This window comes from Lolium perenne, chromosome 1 (genome assembly GCF_019359855.2).
Source record: "Lolium perenne isolate Kyuss_39 chromosome 1, Kyuss_2.0, whole genome shotgun sequence".
Lineage (NCBI taxonomy): Eukaryota > Viridiplantae > Streptophyta > Magnoliopsida > Poales > Poaceae > Lolium > Lolium perenne.
This window is the reverse complement of record NC_067244.2, coordinates 33630847-33645554: the sequence shown is the minus strand read 5'-3', so window position 1 is coordinate 33645554 and position 14708 is coordinate 33630847. Positions and strand designations below refer to the sequence as shown.

Sequence of the window (14708 nt, the reverse complement as noted above, 5' to 3'; positions counted from 1 at the left end):
GGGAGGTGGAAATCCCACCCTTTGGGTGGGAGTCCTAGTTGGGCTAGGTTTCATCTCTTATGGGAGGTTTTTGGTTCGGGTCTTATTCGAAGACTTGGAGACCAACTCTTGGGAATCCACCTATATAATGAGGGGCCAAGGGGAGGGGGCCGGCCACCCTAAGACCACAGCCTGGCCGACCCCCTTGAGTGGCCGGCCAACCCCCTCCCAAACCCTAGCCGCCCCCCTCTCCTCCATATTGCCCGCGTAGCTTAGCGAAGCTCCGCCGGACTTCTTCACCGCCACCGACACCACGCCGTCGTGCTGTCGGATTCAAGAGGAGCTACTACTTCCGCTGCCCGCTGGAACGGGGAGGTGGACGTCGTCTTCATCAACAACCGAACGTGTGACCGAGTACGGAGGTGCTGCCCGTTCGTGGCGCCGGAACCGATCGTGATCAAGATCTTCTACGCGCTTTTGCAAGCGGCAAGTGTACATCTACCGCAGCAACAAGAGCCTCATCTTGTAGGCTTTGGAATCTCTTCAAGGGTGAGACTCGATAATCCCCTCGTTGCTAGCGTCTTCTAGATTGCATCTTGGCTTGGATTTCGTGTTTGCGGTAGGAAAATTTTTGTTTTCTATGCAACATTATCCTACAGTGGTATCAGAGCCGTGTCTATGCATAGATGGTTGCACGAGTAGAACACAATGGTTTGTGGGCGTTGATGCTCTTGTTATCTTTAGTTTGAGTACTTTGCATCTTTGTGGCATAGTGGGATGAAGCGGCTCGGGCTAACTTTACATGACCGCGTTCATGAGATTTGCTCCACGCTCGACATGCAACTTGTATTGCATAAGTGGCTTTGCGGGTGTCTGTCTCTCCTACTATAGTGAAGATTCAATTTACTCTTCTATTGACAACACTAGTATCACCGTTGTGGTTCATGTTCGTAGGTAGATTAGATCTCTCTCGAAAACCCTAAACCACGTAAAATATGCAAACCAAATTAGAGACGTCTAACTTGTTTTTGCAGGGTTTGGTGATGTGGTATGGCCATAATGTGATGATGTATATGTATGAGATGATCATTATTGTATTGTGGCAACCGGCAGGAGCCTTATGGTTGTCTTTAAATTTCGTGTTGAGTAGTATTTCAAAGTAGTTGTAATAGTTGCTACATGAGGTGAACAACCATGAAGACGGCGCCATGAACCTTGACGCTACGCCGACGATGATGGAGATCATGCCCGTTGATGATGGAGATCATGTCCGTGCTTTGAAGATGAAGATCAAAGGCACAAAGACTAAAGGGCCATATCATATCACATATGAATTGCATGTGATGTTAATCCTTTATGCATCTTATTTTGCTTAGATCGCGACGGTAGCATTATAAGATGATTCCTCACATTAATATCAAGATAATAAAGTGTTCTCCCCTCGTATGCACCGTTGCCAAGGATCGTCGTTTCGAAGCATCTCGTGATGATCGGATGTGATAGACTCAACGTTCATATACAACGGGTGTAAGCCATGTTGCACACGCGGAATACTTGGGTTTGCTTGACGAGCCTAGCATGTACAGACATGGCCTCGGGACAACGGAAACCGAAAGGTTGAACACGAGTCATATGGATGATATGATCAACATGTTGATGTTCACCATTGAAGCTACATCATCTCACGTGATGATCGGTTTTGGTGTAGTGGATTTGGATCGTGTACCACTTAACAACTATGAGGGATGTTGTATTAAGTGGGAGTTCATTAGTAATTAGATTAAAACATGAACTAATTATCATAAACATAGTCTGAGTAGTATTTTGAATTAATTTTGTAGTATTGGCATCCGTTTACTACTATGCGCTAGTCTTGTTATTGAGATAGAAATACTGTTAAAATCTGATAAGAAACTTTACGGATTAGTACCGTATTGTTAAAGAATCAAGAATTGATTGAGTCCTATTGCAAACTTTTAGTAAACCTCACATTGTTGATTCAAAGAGCTATGGTTTCAATTAGTACCTAAAGTTATCTTGTCTCCTTGAAACTTGAAGTTCAAATCTGTTTGAAAAGTAAGGAGCTGAAAATTTAGTTTTCAGAAATAATCAAGGTATGAGATATATGTGATATCTAAGACCTTATTGCAAGATGATAGAATATAATTTGGTGAGACTACATAAACTCATAAGTTTTATGGGAATGTATGAAGGTTGAAGACGCCAGGCGTCACAATCCTCCAACTATTGGGGCACTAATAATATTCGCATATCCATGAAGTTATCATCCTTAGTATGCACCGTTGCTAAGACTCGTCGTTTCGAAGCATCACGTGATGATCGGGTGTGATAGATTCTACGTGTGCATACAACGGGTGCAAGCCAGATTTGCACATGCGAATACCAAGGTTAAAACTTTACGAGCCTAGCATGTACAGACATGGTCTCGGAAAGTCGTCATGATATAATGGATAAAATTATGAGTGAAATTGTTCATCATATTACAAAGTTACTAATAGTGAAATCTGAAACACTTGGCATATGATGATCAAACTTAAAGTAAGAACCTCAAGGTTATTGGTATTTGACCAGCAAATCTAGAAGTTAATAATGTTAAAGTGTTTCTCTGAATAATGTGGAAAGCTAAAAGAGAAACTGCAAAAGATATTTTGGCAAAAAGAAAATAAAAGACTAGAAGGTCTAGCTCAGGTGTATATAAATGATATACATGTTATGGTTGTATTCCTAGTTAAGTCACACTATGAAATTCTTGGGTATTAGTACTACATTGGTTGGTATGAAGTGTCATACAAAACAACGCAATACAAGAATACAATGGCCTAAGTGACTGACAAGAAATATGATAGGAATGCACGTCTGGAACAAAATAAAGTGTTATTATGTTCGTCGTTGGCATTCTATCTAGCCCTTAGAATTTATAATAAAGAACTTAATAATTGTTATTTTGCTCTGGTCAAATGAAAACAATGAGTTGTTCAAATTATGACATTACTCCATGTACGATGGATAAGTTATTATAAATCTTAATGGTGAAACATACATACATAACACTGACGCTAAAAATGCCATAAGGCAAATGATTTGAATTCCACTTATTTGTGGAACCGCAATTTAGGTCATGTTAGAAAGGATCGCATGAAGGAACTCCATGCAAATGGATTTTTGGAGTCATTTGATTTTTGAATCATTTGGCGCTTGCAAATCTTTTCTAAAGAGAATGATTAAAATACCGTTCATAGGCCAAAAGTTGCACGGGCAACTAACTTTAGTGGAAAAATACATGATGATGTATGTGGTTCACTGGGCATAGTTGTGTGCGGGAGATTCTTCTACTTCATGAAAACTTTCAACAATGAATTGAGTATATATATGTGGATATATTCAATAAGGAAGAAGTTTGAAACATTTGAATGGGTTCAAATAAATTTCAACATGAAGTGGAAATCATCGTAATAGAAAAGTCAAATATCTATGATTGGATCATGGGGAAATATTTGAATTACGAGTTTTAGCGAACATCTAAGAGAGTTATGAAATTGTTCTACAACTCACGTTTCTTGGAGTATCATAATGATGATGGAGTATCCGAGAGATGTATCCAAACCTTGTTGGATCAATGATGAGATAAAATATTGATGCCATTATATTTTTGTGGATTATGCTTTAGAGACTACCGCTTTTACACTGAATAGAGCATCATCATGATCCGTTAAAATGACACCATACAAGTTATGGCATGGGTATAAACCCTAATAGTCAACCAAAATCGGATGAATGTCTTTGTTGGTTATCCCAGAGATTTAATTGGGAATTCTTCCCACGAGACAAAGACAAAAGTGTTTGTCAATGTTTCTTATTTCCGAGAAATTGTTTCTAGTGAAGTATTTGAGTGGGAGGACAATATAATTTGATAAGGTTTATGAACCTGAGCATAATGATCAGAGTAGCGCAGCATCGGAATTGGTTTCGGAAGCGGCCACAACGATCATGGCTCCCATGACTACAAAGTGTTTTAGCCATGGAGATCGAAGTACATATTGAACCTTGTAGGTATGGTTTACTTTGTGATCAAATAAATGATTTGTGAACAAAGGATTGATTTTGAACAATGATAAACCAACTACAAACAAAGAAGTTATGATGGGCCCTGACTCCGTTAAAATGGCTATACGCCATGAAATCCAAGATAGATAAATACTTTTTGAAAAGTAAATGGATCTATGAAATTGATGGACTTGGATGAAATATCCTTGAAGAAAGCTTGACTTGTCGAAAAATTGTTTACGACAAAGTTCAAAGAGTTGACTACGATAAGATTAGATCTTCCGTAGCAATGCTTATAGTCTATGTGGATTATTCTAGTAATCACTACATATTTCTTTTATGAGATATGCTAGTAGGATGGCAAAATACATTACTTATCAGAAGTGTGTATTAAAGGTGTATACAAGATACAACCAAGAGTTTTGCTGATCCATGGAATACTAGATAGGTATACAAACTTCAATTGGATGAAGTGAGTATCGCGGAATTGGAATCTTCACCAGATGAAATAGTCAAAGAGTTTTTGATTTCATCAAGAGACGATGAAGAGGCTTGCGTTTGCAAGAAATTAAGTGGGAGCGATGAGACATATTTATAATACTTATGTAGATGACATATAGTTGGTTATAAATGATGTAATTATATACTTGATTAAAAGGTTTCATTGAGAAATTAACTTCAATGAAAGGATATAGACAGAAACAAATTTTGTGTCAAGATCTATGAAAATAGATTAAAACACATAATATGTTTAAGTCAAAAGTACATTGAATAGATATTGAAATAGTTCAATATAGAAATATTAAAGAAAATATTCTTGTCATGTTAAGTTTTAACAAGACTTGAGTGTATCTGACACTCAATGAGTAAAAACACATGAGTGATTATAGATCACGAATAATATGTACACAATCAGATGTCATGTGCTATAAAGTGTTATAAGCATATACCAGAATAATTCATATGATGATCATTGGACGACAGTAAGAATATCTTTGAGTACTTTAGAAGAACTAAGGATATATATATATAGTTTTGTATGGTGTAATAACAAACAAATCGCTGTAAGGTGTTACACCGATATTGGTTTTGTCACATATAAAATATAATTTCAATCTCAAATTAAACTAAGTGTTGTTTAAAAGGTAGCACAATGAGCTAGAAGTTGTCTATGCTAGATTTAGAAGAGTTCTAAATATTGTGACGGATTCTACAAAAGAAGGCAGAGTATGTCATTGTTTTGACAATGACAAAGGATGTTAAGTCAAGAGGTTCTTTGAGAACTTGGTGTAGTTAAAGCAGTCGTAACTTTGAAGCTATATTGTGTGTGACAATATAAGTGACATATTTCAGACAGCGGAATTAAGGTTCCACCAGAAGATCAAACATATTTAATGCCAACTCATTTGGAAATGAGTGATGCGTTGAGACGCAAATGAATTACAAAATACGTACGTTTCTGAGCGTGTCAGATCCGATGACTAAAAACCTCTCCCGTGAGCAATACATGATAAAGCACCAGAAGGCCAAGGTGTTATATCTTTACAAATGTAAACTAGATTATTGACTCTAGTGCAAGTGGGAGACTGTTGGAGATATGCCCAAGAGGCAATAATAAAAGTGGTTATTATATATCTTTATGTTTATGATAAATGTTTATATACCATGCTATAATTGTATTAACTGAAACATTGATACATGTGTGATATGTAAACAACAAAGAGTCCCTAGTATGCCTCTTAACTAGCTTGTTGATTAATGGATGATTAGTTTCATAATCATGAACATTGGATGTTATTAATAACAAGGTTATATCATTATATGAATGATGTAATGGACACACCCAATTAAGCGTAGCATAAGATCTCGTCATTAAGTTATTTGCTATAAGCTTTCGATACATAGTTACCTAGTCCTTATGACCATGAGATCATGTAAATCACTTATACCGAAAAGGTACTTTGATTACATCAAACGCCACTGCGTAAATGGGTGGTTATAAAGGTGGGATTAAGTATCCGGAAAGTATGAGTTGAGGCATATGGATCAACAGTGGGATGTGTCCTTCCCGATGACGGATAGATATACTCTGGGCCCTCTCGGTGGAATGTCGTCTAAATGTCTTGCAAGCATATGAATGAGTTCATAAGAGACCACATATCACGGTACGAGTAAAGAGTACTTGTCAGGAGACGAGGTTGAACAAGGTATAGAGTGATACCGAAGATCAAACCTCGGACAAGTAAAATATCGCGAGACAAAGGGAATTGGTAATGTATGTGAATGGTTCATTCGATCACTAATGTCATCGTTGAATATGTGGGAGCCATTATGGATCTCCAGATCCCGCTATTGGTTATTGGTCGGAGTGAGTACTCAACCATGTCTGCATAGTTCGCGAACCGTAGGGTGACACACTTAAAGTTGGATGTTGAAATGGTAGTACTTGAATATGGAATGAAGTTGGAATATTTGTTCGGAGTCCCGGATGAGATCCCGGACGTCACGAGGAGTTCCGGAATGGTCCGGAGAATAAGATTCATATATAGGATGTCATTTTATGTGAAATAGAATGTCGCGGAAGGTTCTATGGAAGGTTCTAGAAGGTTCTAGAAAAGTCCGGAAGAAACCACCAAGGAAGGTGGAGTCCACATGGGACTCCACCACCATGGCCGGCCAGCCCTAGATGGGGTGGAGTCCCAAGTGGACTCCACCATAGGGGGCCGGCCACCCCCCACATGGGAGGTGGAAATCCCACCCTTTGGGTGGGAGTCCTAGTTGGGCTAGGTTTCATCTCTTATGGGAGGTTTTTGGTTCGGGTCTTATTCGAAGACTTGGAGACCAACTCTTGGGAATCCACCTATATAATGAGGGGCCAAGGGGAGGGGGCCGGCCACCCTAAGACCACAGCCTGGCCGACCCCCTTGAGTGGCCGGCCAACCCCCTCCCAAACCCTAGCCGCCCCCCTCTCCTCCATATTGCCCGCGTAGCTTAGCGAAGCTCCGCCGGACTTCTTCACCGCCACCGACATCACGCCGTCGTGCTGTCGGATTCAAGAGGAGCTACTACTTCCGCTGCCCGCTGGAACGGGGAGGTGGACGTCGTCTTCATCAACAACCGAACGTGTGACCGAGTACGGAGGTGCTGCCCGTTCGTGGCGCCGGAACCGATCGTGATCAAGATCTTCTACGCGCTTTTGCAAGCGGCAAGTGTACATCTACCGCAGCAACAAGAGCCTCATCTTGTAGGCTTTGGAATCTCTTCAAGGGTGAGACTCGATAATCCCCTCGTTGCTACCGTCTTCTAGATTGCATCTTGGCTTGGATTTCGTGTTTGCGGTAGGAAAATTTTTGTTTTCTATGCAACGTTATCCTACAGCCAAGACCTCTGAAGGCTGCAGAATAGCAAAATCATCAACAGAGAGTAAAGCTAGATCATCACTCACCGATCGGGTGTTGGGCAGGCGCCGTTTCAACTGAAAAACATGTACCACATTGTGGATTTTGCTGTTTGCCGGTAGCTCCAGTTTGTAGGCAACTTCTCCCACCTTAGCGAGAATCTTATAAGGGCCAAAGAATTTGAAAGCCAACTTTTGGCTACTGCGAGGGGCAAGGGAGGTCTGCACATACGGTTGGAGCTTCAAGAACACTAGATCACCAACTGCGAATGATCGTTCCTGGCGATGTTTATCAGCTTGCTTCTTCATACGCTGTTGCGCTCGGGTCAAATGTTGGCGCAAGAGGGAGACCATGACCTCCCGTTCCTGAAGCCAGTAATCCAGTTCAGGAACCGCGCATGCCGCTGAAGCTGAAATCCCAAAGTGACGAGGAGGGTGACCGTAGAGAGCTTCAAATGATGCACGACCAATTGCTGAGTGGAAGGCCGTGTTATACCAGAACTCGGCAAGCGGAATCCATTTAAACCACTTCGTGGGGCAAGCATGTACCGTGCAACGCAAGAAGCTTTCCATGCAGTGATTGAGACGCTCGGTTTGCCCATCTGTTTGTGGGTGATACGCAGAACTCATCAGAAGTTTTGTGTCGGTGAGGCGGAAGAGTTCTTGCCAGAGGTTGCTCGTGAAGATCTTATCCCGGTCTGAGATGATGCAGTGGGGAAGGCCGTGTAACTTGTAGACATGGTCAACAAACAACTGAGCTACTTGCAATGCTGAAAACGGATGTTTCAGAGGAATAAAGTGACCATACATGGTAAGTTTGTCAACCACTACCAGTATCACGTCATGGCCATTAGACTTGGGCAGACCTTCGACGAAGTCAAGATTGATGGTACGCCACGCTTCTGGAGGCACAGGCAAGGGTTGCAGCAGGCCTGGCAGCCTAGTATGCTCAGCCTTCGCTCGCTGACAGGTATCACACTTCTGCACAAACTCTTGCACATCTTGCTTCAGGTTTGGCCAGATAAATTTTTTTGACGCGCTGATAGGTGGCTAAGGTCCCTGAGTGTCCACCAATGCCGCTATCATGAAGGGCCTGCAATATATGCTTGAGCGAGTGTGTTACCTCCAACCCACACTCTGCTAGGGCCAAAAAAGGAAGGCAAACTTTATACAGGACCAAATAAGGAATTCTTTACTAGGAGCAAAGACTAGTTCTGCTACGGAAATTGGTGAATGACAAGTTGTGGGTGGGCATTCTGAGTTGTGTTCTCTTCATAGCTGGGTCTGACACTCATCATCCTCCATGCGATGAGAGAACCCCGAGCTGCTCGATGGAGGAGATTTAGCTTTTGGCAATTTTGTATTCAAGATGCTCTAAAATAAGACTAGGAGCAAAGGCTGGTTCTGCTACGGAAATTGGGTCCGAGAGTTCTTGCATTATGTATGAGTCTAAAGAGATTAAGAGAATCTAGACTTTGTATGACATGCTTTTTGAGCGATTCGTCCATAAACGATAGATGTATGCTTCACATGTTTGCAAATCACTTCCTAAGCCTTTAGAACTACAGCCTGAAAATAAATCAAGAAGCCATTTGATCCGGTGACATCAAATCTACTTCACATATAAGTTATGTTGTATCATTAGTTTCATTATGTATTTTTGAATTATTGAGAATTTGAGATTGTTTTTGTAAATTACCTCATTGTTCAACTGTTCCTTTTTCTCTTTGCATTTCTTTATAGATTATGTCTTTCTTTCAGATTGTTTTTCGTAAATTACCTCATTCTACCTTAAATGGCTCATCGAAATGGCCAACTTGCCTAGAATTTGTATACATGTACAGGTTAAAGTCAAAATTTCAATTTTCTCAATATCATATGGCTTCCTTATAAAGGTAATTTAAGGTATCAGAGAAAATGAAAGTACAAGTTATCGAAACTCGGAACAACATGTTCAATATATATAGAGTTTCTATATATATATATATATATATATATATATATATATATATATATAGAGAGAGAGAAACTCTATTAGACACCCTAGGTGCAGAATAATTAATTCTGCACCCGGGTCGATCCACCGAGCCGCACCAGCCGCGCACCACCGAACCGGCTCAACACGAAATTTCTTTGGTATCCCACCTTGATGTAATTTCTTGCATTTCTTACGACATCCCTCTCCCAATTTACAGTCGTGGGGTTACCAGCTAGCCCACCACCGTCTAACGTGCGCCTGGCGGTTTTAGGAATCTCAGGTTCTGGGCGATTGCGGCGAGCGGCTGCACCTAGGGTCGCGGCGGCCGGAGCGAAAGCTCCATCTCCAGGTCTCCGTCGACCACCTCAGGTTCCGTCGTGAGCGCCGCCGCCCCGACCTTGCTCGCCGGCTGCAGCCAAGATCCTAGATCTCCATCTGCTGCTGTAATCAACCCCCAGCTTTGTTACCTGAGCGCCACCAATCGCCCCAACCTCCAGATCCCATCCAGGCCCCACAACCTTCAGATGACTCCCAAGGTTGGTAATGTTCCATAACTTGTGAATAATTATTGGGACTGTAGATGCATTTAGGGATCGGGAGATTCGGGACTGATCAACATTAGCGTTGAATTCTTACTTTTAGCATCCAATGGTTTGAACCAATTCTTCAGTACCGGCCTATTTCCATCTGTTTTGATGAATAAGTTTCAATTCCACCATCTTTGTGCAGAGCCGCCGCCCTCATGATCCAACACCCAGCAGCGGAGAACTTCCTAGACCGGCCCCAACCACGTTAATCGACGAGAGGCAGTGCGGCCCTGCTAGATTTATTCCATTCTGCTTGGTATTCTTCATGTATTTGTTCGGAGGGCAAATCAACTGTAAGCAACCGACCAGATACCAAATCTAAATTGTTTTCAGTGCAACTGGTGGCCGATGGCACTATATATTCTAGCAATTCCTCTAAGATCCAATAGTATTTTGTTCCTATCCATTAGCATTTTTCCGCTAAAAGGTTGTTTTGAGCCATACTCCAGTAATGGCTATAAATATCCTATACTAGTTGTAGAAACAAAATTTTAACTAATGTATGGATTTAAGGATTTTCATTCGCAAAAAAGATTAGTGTTTTATGTCGGTAAACACGCTAGGTGAACGAGCGACTCTTGTTTTAATAGAAACAAATACTGTAATTTATGGCAAGTTTAATCAAAATAAATACAGAGTACTGTAATTTATGGCAAGTTTAATCAAAATAAATACGGAGTACTGTAATTTATGGCATAGTTGCATTATGAATCCTATTCTTGCTGGTCAAACTAATATTCGTAATTGATTTGAGTTGACCATCTTTTTGGTTAAAACCATAATCCTTTTATGGAGTATTTTTGTAATTGGTGCTTGAGAGTAGCTTAACAATTAGGGCTCCTTAACAGCTGATGGTTCTGTTCTCAGTCACATTTTTATTGATATTTAGTTATCATGTAGCATCACAGCTGTTCCATAATTATTTTTTGTGATTTAAATCATCCCAACCGTGGTGAGAGGCTGCTTTGGAGATGTAATTTCCATTTTTATCATGCAGCTGCGTCCTTGCTTCCTTGGTGATTTCGGTGGTATGCAACCTGTGATTGGCGCTGCCTACTTCTTTATAGTACCCCGGTACTCTTCAGTACCGCCCTTTTCTACCATTTGATGAGAAAGGGCTGGTCTTTTCTTTCCGATTGTGCGTCGTTTTTTGTTCGCAATCGTTCACTTTTACTCGCAATTTTCTTGTTGTCAAAAAATGAAGCTTGACATCAGTATTTCTGCATAGTTTCTTAGTTGTTGGCTGCAATAGTATCTCCAATCTAGTGCTAGTGGGCATGCTAGGTTATATGCGAAAGTTCCAAATCAAAATGTAAATTGGTATTATGAAATGCATACTGGTTATGAATTATGAATTCAAACATTTCTGCAAACCAGAATTTTTATTTAGGATAATCCTTCTATATGAGATTTTTCTTTAGGGCTATTTTTTCATTACAGAGTGATGAGGGTTACAGGCAAGACCCCTATGGTGGCCGGAGAGCGGCTGAAGCTGGTGGTTACGGCGGTGGCGAGTAGTATCTGGGGATCATGGCGGCACGAGCAGCTACAACTGTGGATCTAGGCGGTTTGAGGCGTGGTGAGCGACTGGCGGCCTCGGTGCCTAAGCAAGCGGCGGGTTGCCTCAGCGGCGCTGTCATAGACTCCGCGGCTTTGATGACCTCGTGTGCCATCCCTGTCGGGCAACATGGCTTCTTGTTGCTGCGGGTGGCATCGTGGTGAGAGGGGGCAACCTCAGCACTGCCGCAGGCGTAGCACGCAGGTAGGCTTCGACCTCTAGGTACGGTATGGCGTTGATCCTTTCTGTTTTCTCTGTGTTGCCTATTTGTTGGATTTTAGTTAGATTTTGTCCCCGATTACAGAGGCGGATCCACCGAGCACCTCTGGACTCCACATAACCTTTTGGACCTGGCTCCTACAACGATCGAGGAAGGGTGGCATTATAATATTCTTAGATATACTGCAGGAAATTACCTTGGGTTGCTTTTTTCTAATTCATTCGGAGCGCAAATATTCTTAGATGTTCGATTTGAGCTGGTGTTGCTTTAACTATCAAAGTATCAATGCAAATTAGGGGCTGTTTCAATCAGCTTTTCTTCGTTTTCCTTTGCAATAGAAGTTTCATCTTTCTATTGTCCTGCTAGCTAGATGGTGGCCTTTTATTTGGCAATTTCTTCATATGTTGCCATACATGGATCTGTTAGTTTGTTCCTTAATTTCCTAATTGTGTCATGTTGAAGTACGAGATTTGTCGCAGCACACAACCACTGCCTATGGTTCAGGAGTAGTCATGTGTCTGTGTATTTACATATTTTTATTGATTAACTACCTGAAGAGGTTTACGTCAGTGTCTTAAGCTTATTTCTCTGTATGCTTATCACCGAGGTCCTTCGTGAGATCACTTCAATAGTCACGGTAAGCTGGGGGCAGTGGCAGCTGTGGTTGGTACCAATTGGTCATGGTCTTTCTATGTAAAATTATCCTCTGTTAATAAAATACAACTGCTCTTTCTATGATTATAAGATGTGACTTTATATGTAATAAAGAAAATAAATTTTCACACAACAATTTTTTGTTACAGTTTCAAATTTTAAGATACACTAGATACCTGATGTGTTATTTTTTCCTTGTGCAGCGCTGTTGGGAATGTATATATCTGGTCCGAATCGTTCCTTGTCGGATATCTTGTTGCCTTATTGGCATGGAAGAAATAGGGATATATTTACCATTGTATTTGACACACTGCCTGCTGCAAGTCTTCTCCTCCGCTGAGCATCAAATGAACCTGATATAAAGTCGGCACCGATGATATTGTGTAGTTTTTTTAGTCATCCTTTTATGCGTAATGCATGAACTATAATTATCTCTGATTTGAATTGTGTATACACTAGGCTTCACGTGTAATTATTTTGTATACACAAATATTATGTGTATTCCTTCTTACTGAATCTCTCATAATTTGGAAGTTGCTAGGTTTTAAATGCACAACAAGTTCCATTTTTTACACCGCATTATGTCATGGTGTGATTTTGCATGCACATTAAGCCTTGTTATCACACTATTTTCTTAAGTGTGTAATCAGGCAGGCAAACTTGTACAAGCGAATCAGCATTGTTACATTGGAACATCCATTAGTTCTTAGCTGTTTTGTTAACAGAAAAACTCTTATGTTGTTTGGGTGGAATATCCATTAGTTATGTTACATTGCCTTCATTATTTCTTACATCAGCGCTGGCGCAAATTCTTACATCGGTCATAATGAAAATAGGCCACACGAGATGAAGTTTTTAAAAGAGAAGCTCACATGAGCTGATGCATGTGGGCTGGTCGGGATTGTGTGGCCCCACGATATTTTACGTTGCCCTTGAGGCTTTCTTAGGTCACATGCAACTGCATCACGTCACGTACATCAGTACATGGCAGTTGGGCGGAATCATTCTCAGACGGAGGATTTTACGCCGCATGCAATATTATTCCTAAATGCTAAAAAGTGCTCGGATGCTGACTGTCACGTTGAGCACTCGTTTTCTGTCCGTCGGATGTGTCCTGGACGGCCGATCCAACTCACGCGCGGAGATCCCGTCCCGACCGTCTGGCACCTGGGCCCCAGATGTGTCGTTCCCATTTCTCTCCCTCGTCGTCTCTCTCCAGTTCACCCTCTCCTCCAAATCCCCCAATCCTTGCTAGGGTTTCTAGCCGGCGGTGGAGCTCGCGTGAGCTTCAGCGCGCTGCGCCGCTCCATGTGGGGACGAGCTCTTCGCCCTGAAGGTGCGGTGTGTTCCCGCCGTAAGATCCGAGTCGAGCAGCGACCTGCGCGGCGACGGCGACGGAGAGCGAGGCACGCGAAAGAGCGGCGAGGCACGGATGGAGTTGCGCGTCCGAGTTGAGGAGCGATCTGCGCGTCCGCGGAGAGGCGTGGATCGAGGTGCGCGTCCGCGGCGAGCTAGTCGGAGAAGGGCGTGGCGTGTATCGAGCTGCGCTGAGGGCGGCGACTTACTCGGAGAAGGGCGTGGCACGGGTCAACCTGCACGCGTTCGCGGCGAGCTAGTCGGAGAAGGGTGAGGGCGAGTTATGTTTGCTCTGCAGTCACAGGTTCCGCGGTGGAGGATCCTACACCGAGTACACGAGGTAATCGCACAAATCTGAACCTCTAACACGCGATTCTCTTTCGTGCAACATCTCCATAGCGATTTTTAGTCCGTAGTCCGTAGGTTGTGGGGGCATTCAACTCGTGTTCTGCGGCGGTGGTGCCTACTGCGATTATGCGAGTTAGTGTGACAAATCTCCGCCTGTAATGCACGATTCTCTCTTGTACTAGTAATTCTCATAGGCGATCTGTAGTTCTTCATTTGTAGGCTGTGTCGGATTCAACTCGTGGTACGTACGATGTACTAAGTAGCAAGGTATGCTCTGTGGATTTTCTTTGTTGCACATCTCCTTGTGATTTAGAAGTCCTCATAGTGCCATGATGATGCTTGCTCGTATGTGATAGATCAAGTCTACAGTAGCCACTTGCCTCGAACAAGTAGGAAGCTATGTAGGTAGTAGCAAGGCATGCAGGAAGTTCTCTATAGTGCTAATAGTTTTGGATTTTTTTCACGTATGCCATGATAATCCTTGCTCATATGTTTGTACTGAAGGGATTTTTAGCATTTACCATGCTCATCTCATGTTCAAACACCAGGATGGTTTCATATGTCGT

At 42.1% G+C, this 14708-nt stretch overlaps 1 protein-coding gene across 9 annotated transcripts; it reads left to right on the top strand.

Moving 5' to 3' along the window:
- The first annotated feature begins 9542 nt into the window (after positions 1 to 9542).
- Positions 9543 to 13009, top strand: LOC127345999 (uncharacterized). Of its 9 annotated transcripts, none has more exons than XR_011752858.1 (5): positions 9548 to 9955; positions 10149 to 10262; positions 11004 to 11080; positions 11447 to 11768; positions 12642 to 13009. XR_011752858.1 is itself a non-coding variant. In XM_051372534.2 (4 exons), exons 1-4 carry the CDS (start codon positions 9944 to 9946, stop codon positions 11568 to 11570), a joined length of 327 nt encoding a protein of 108 aa, XP_051228494.1. In that variant the 5' UTR covers positions 9548 to 9943; the 3' UTR covers positions 11571 to 13009. The 9 variants fall into 9 exon arrangements, 1 of the variants encoding a protein (XP_051228494.1); XR_011752860.1 differs by having other exon boundaries at positions 11869 to 13009; XR_011752862.1 differs by having other exon boundaries at positions 11447 to 11786.
- The last annotated feature ends 1699 nt before the right edge of the window (positions 13010 to 14708 follow it).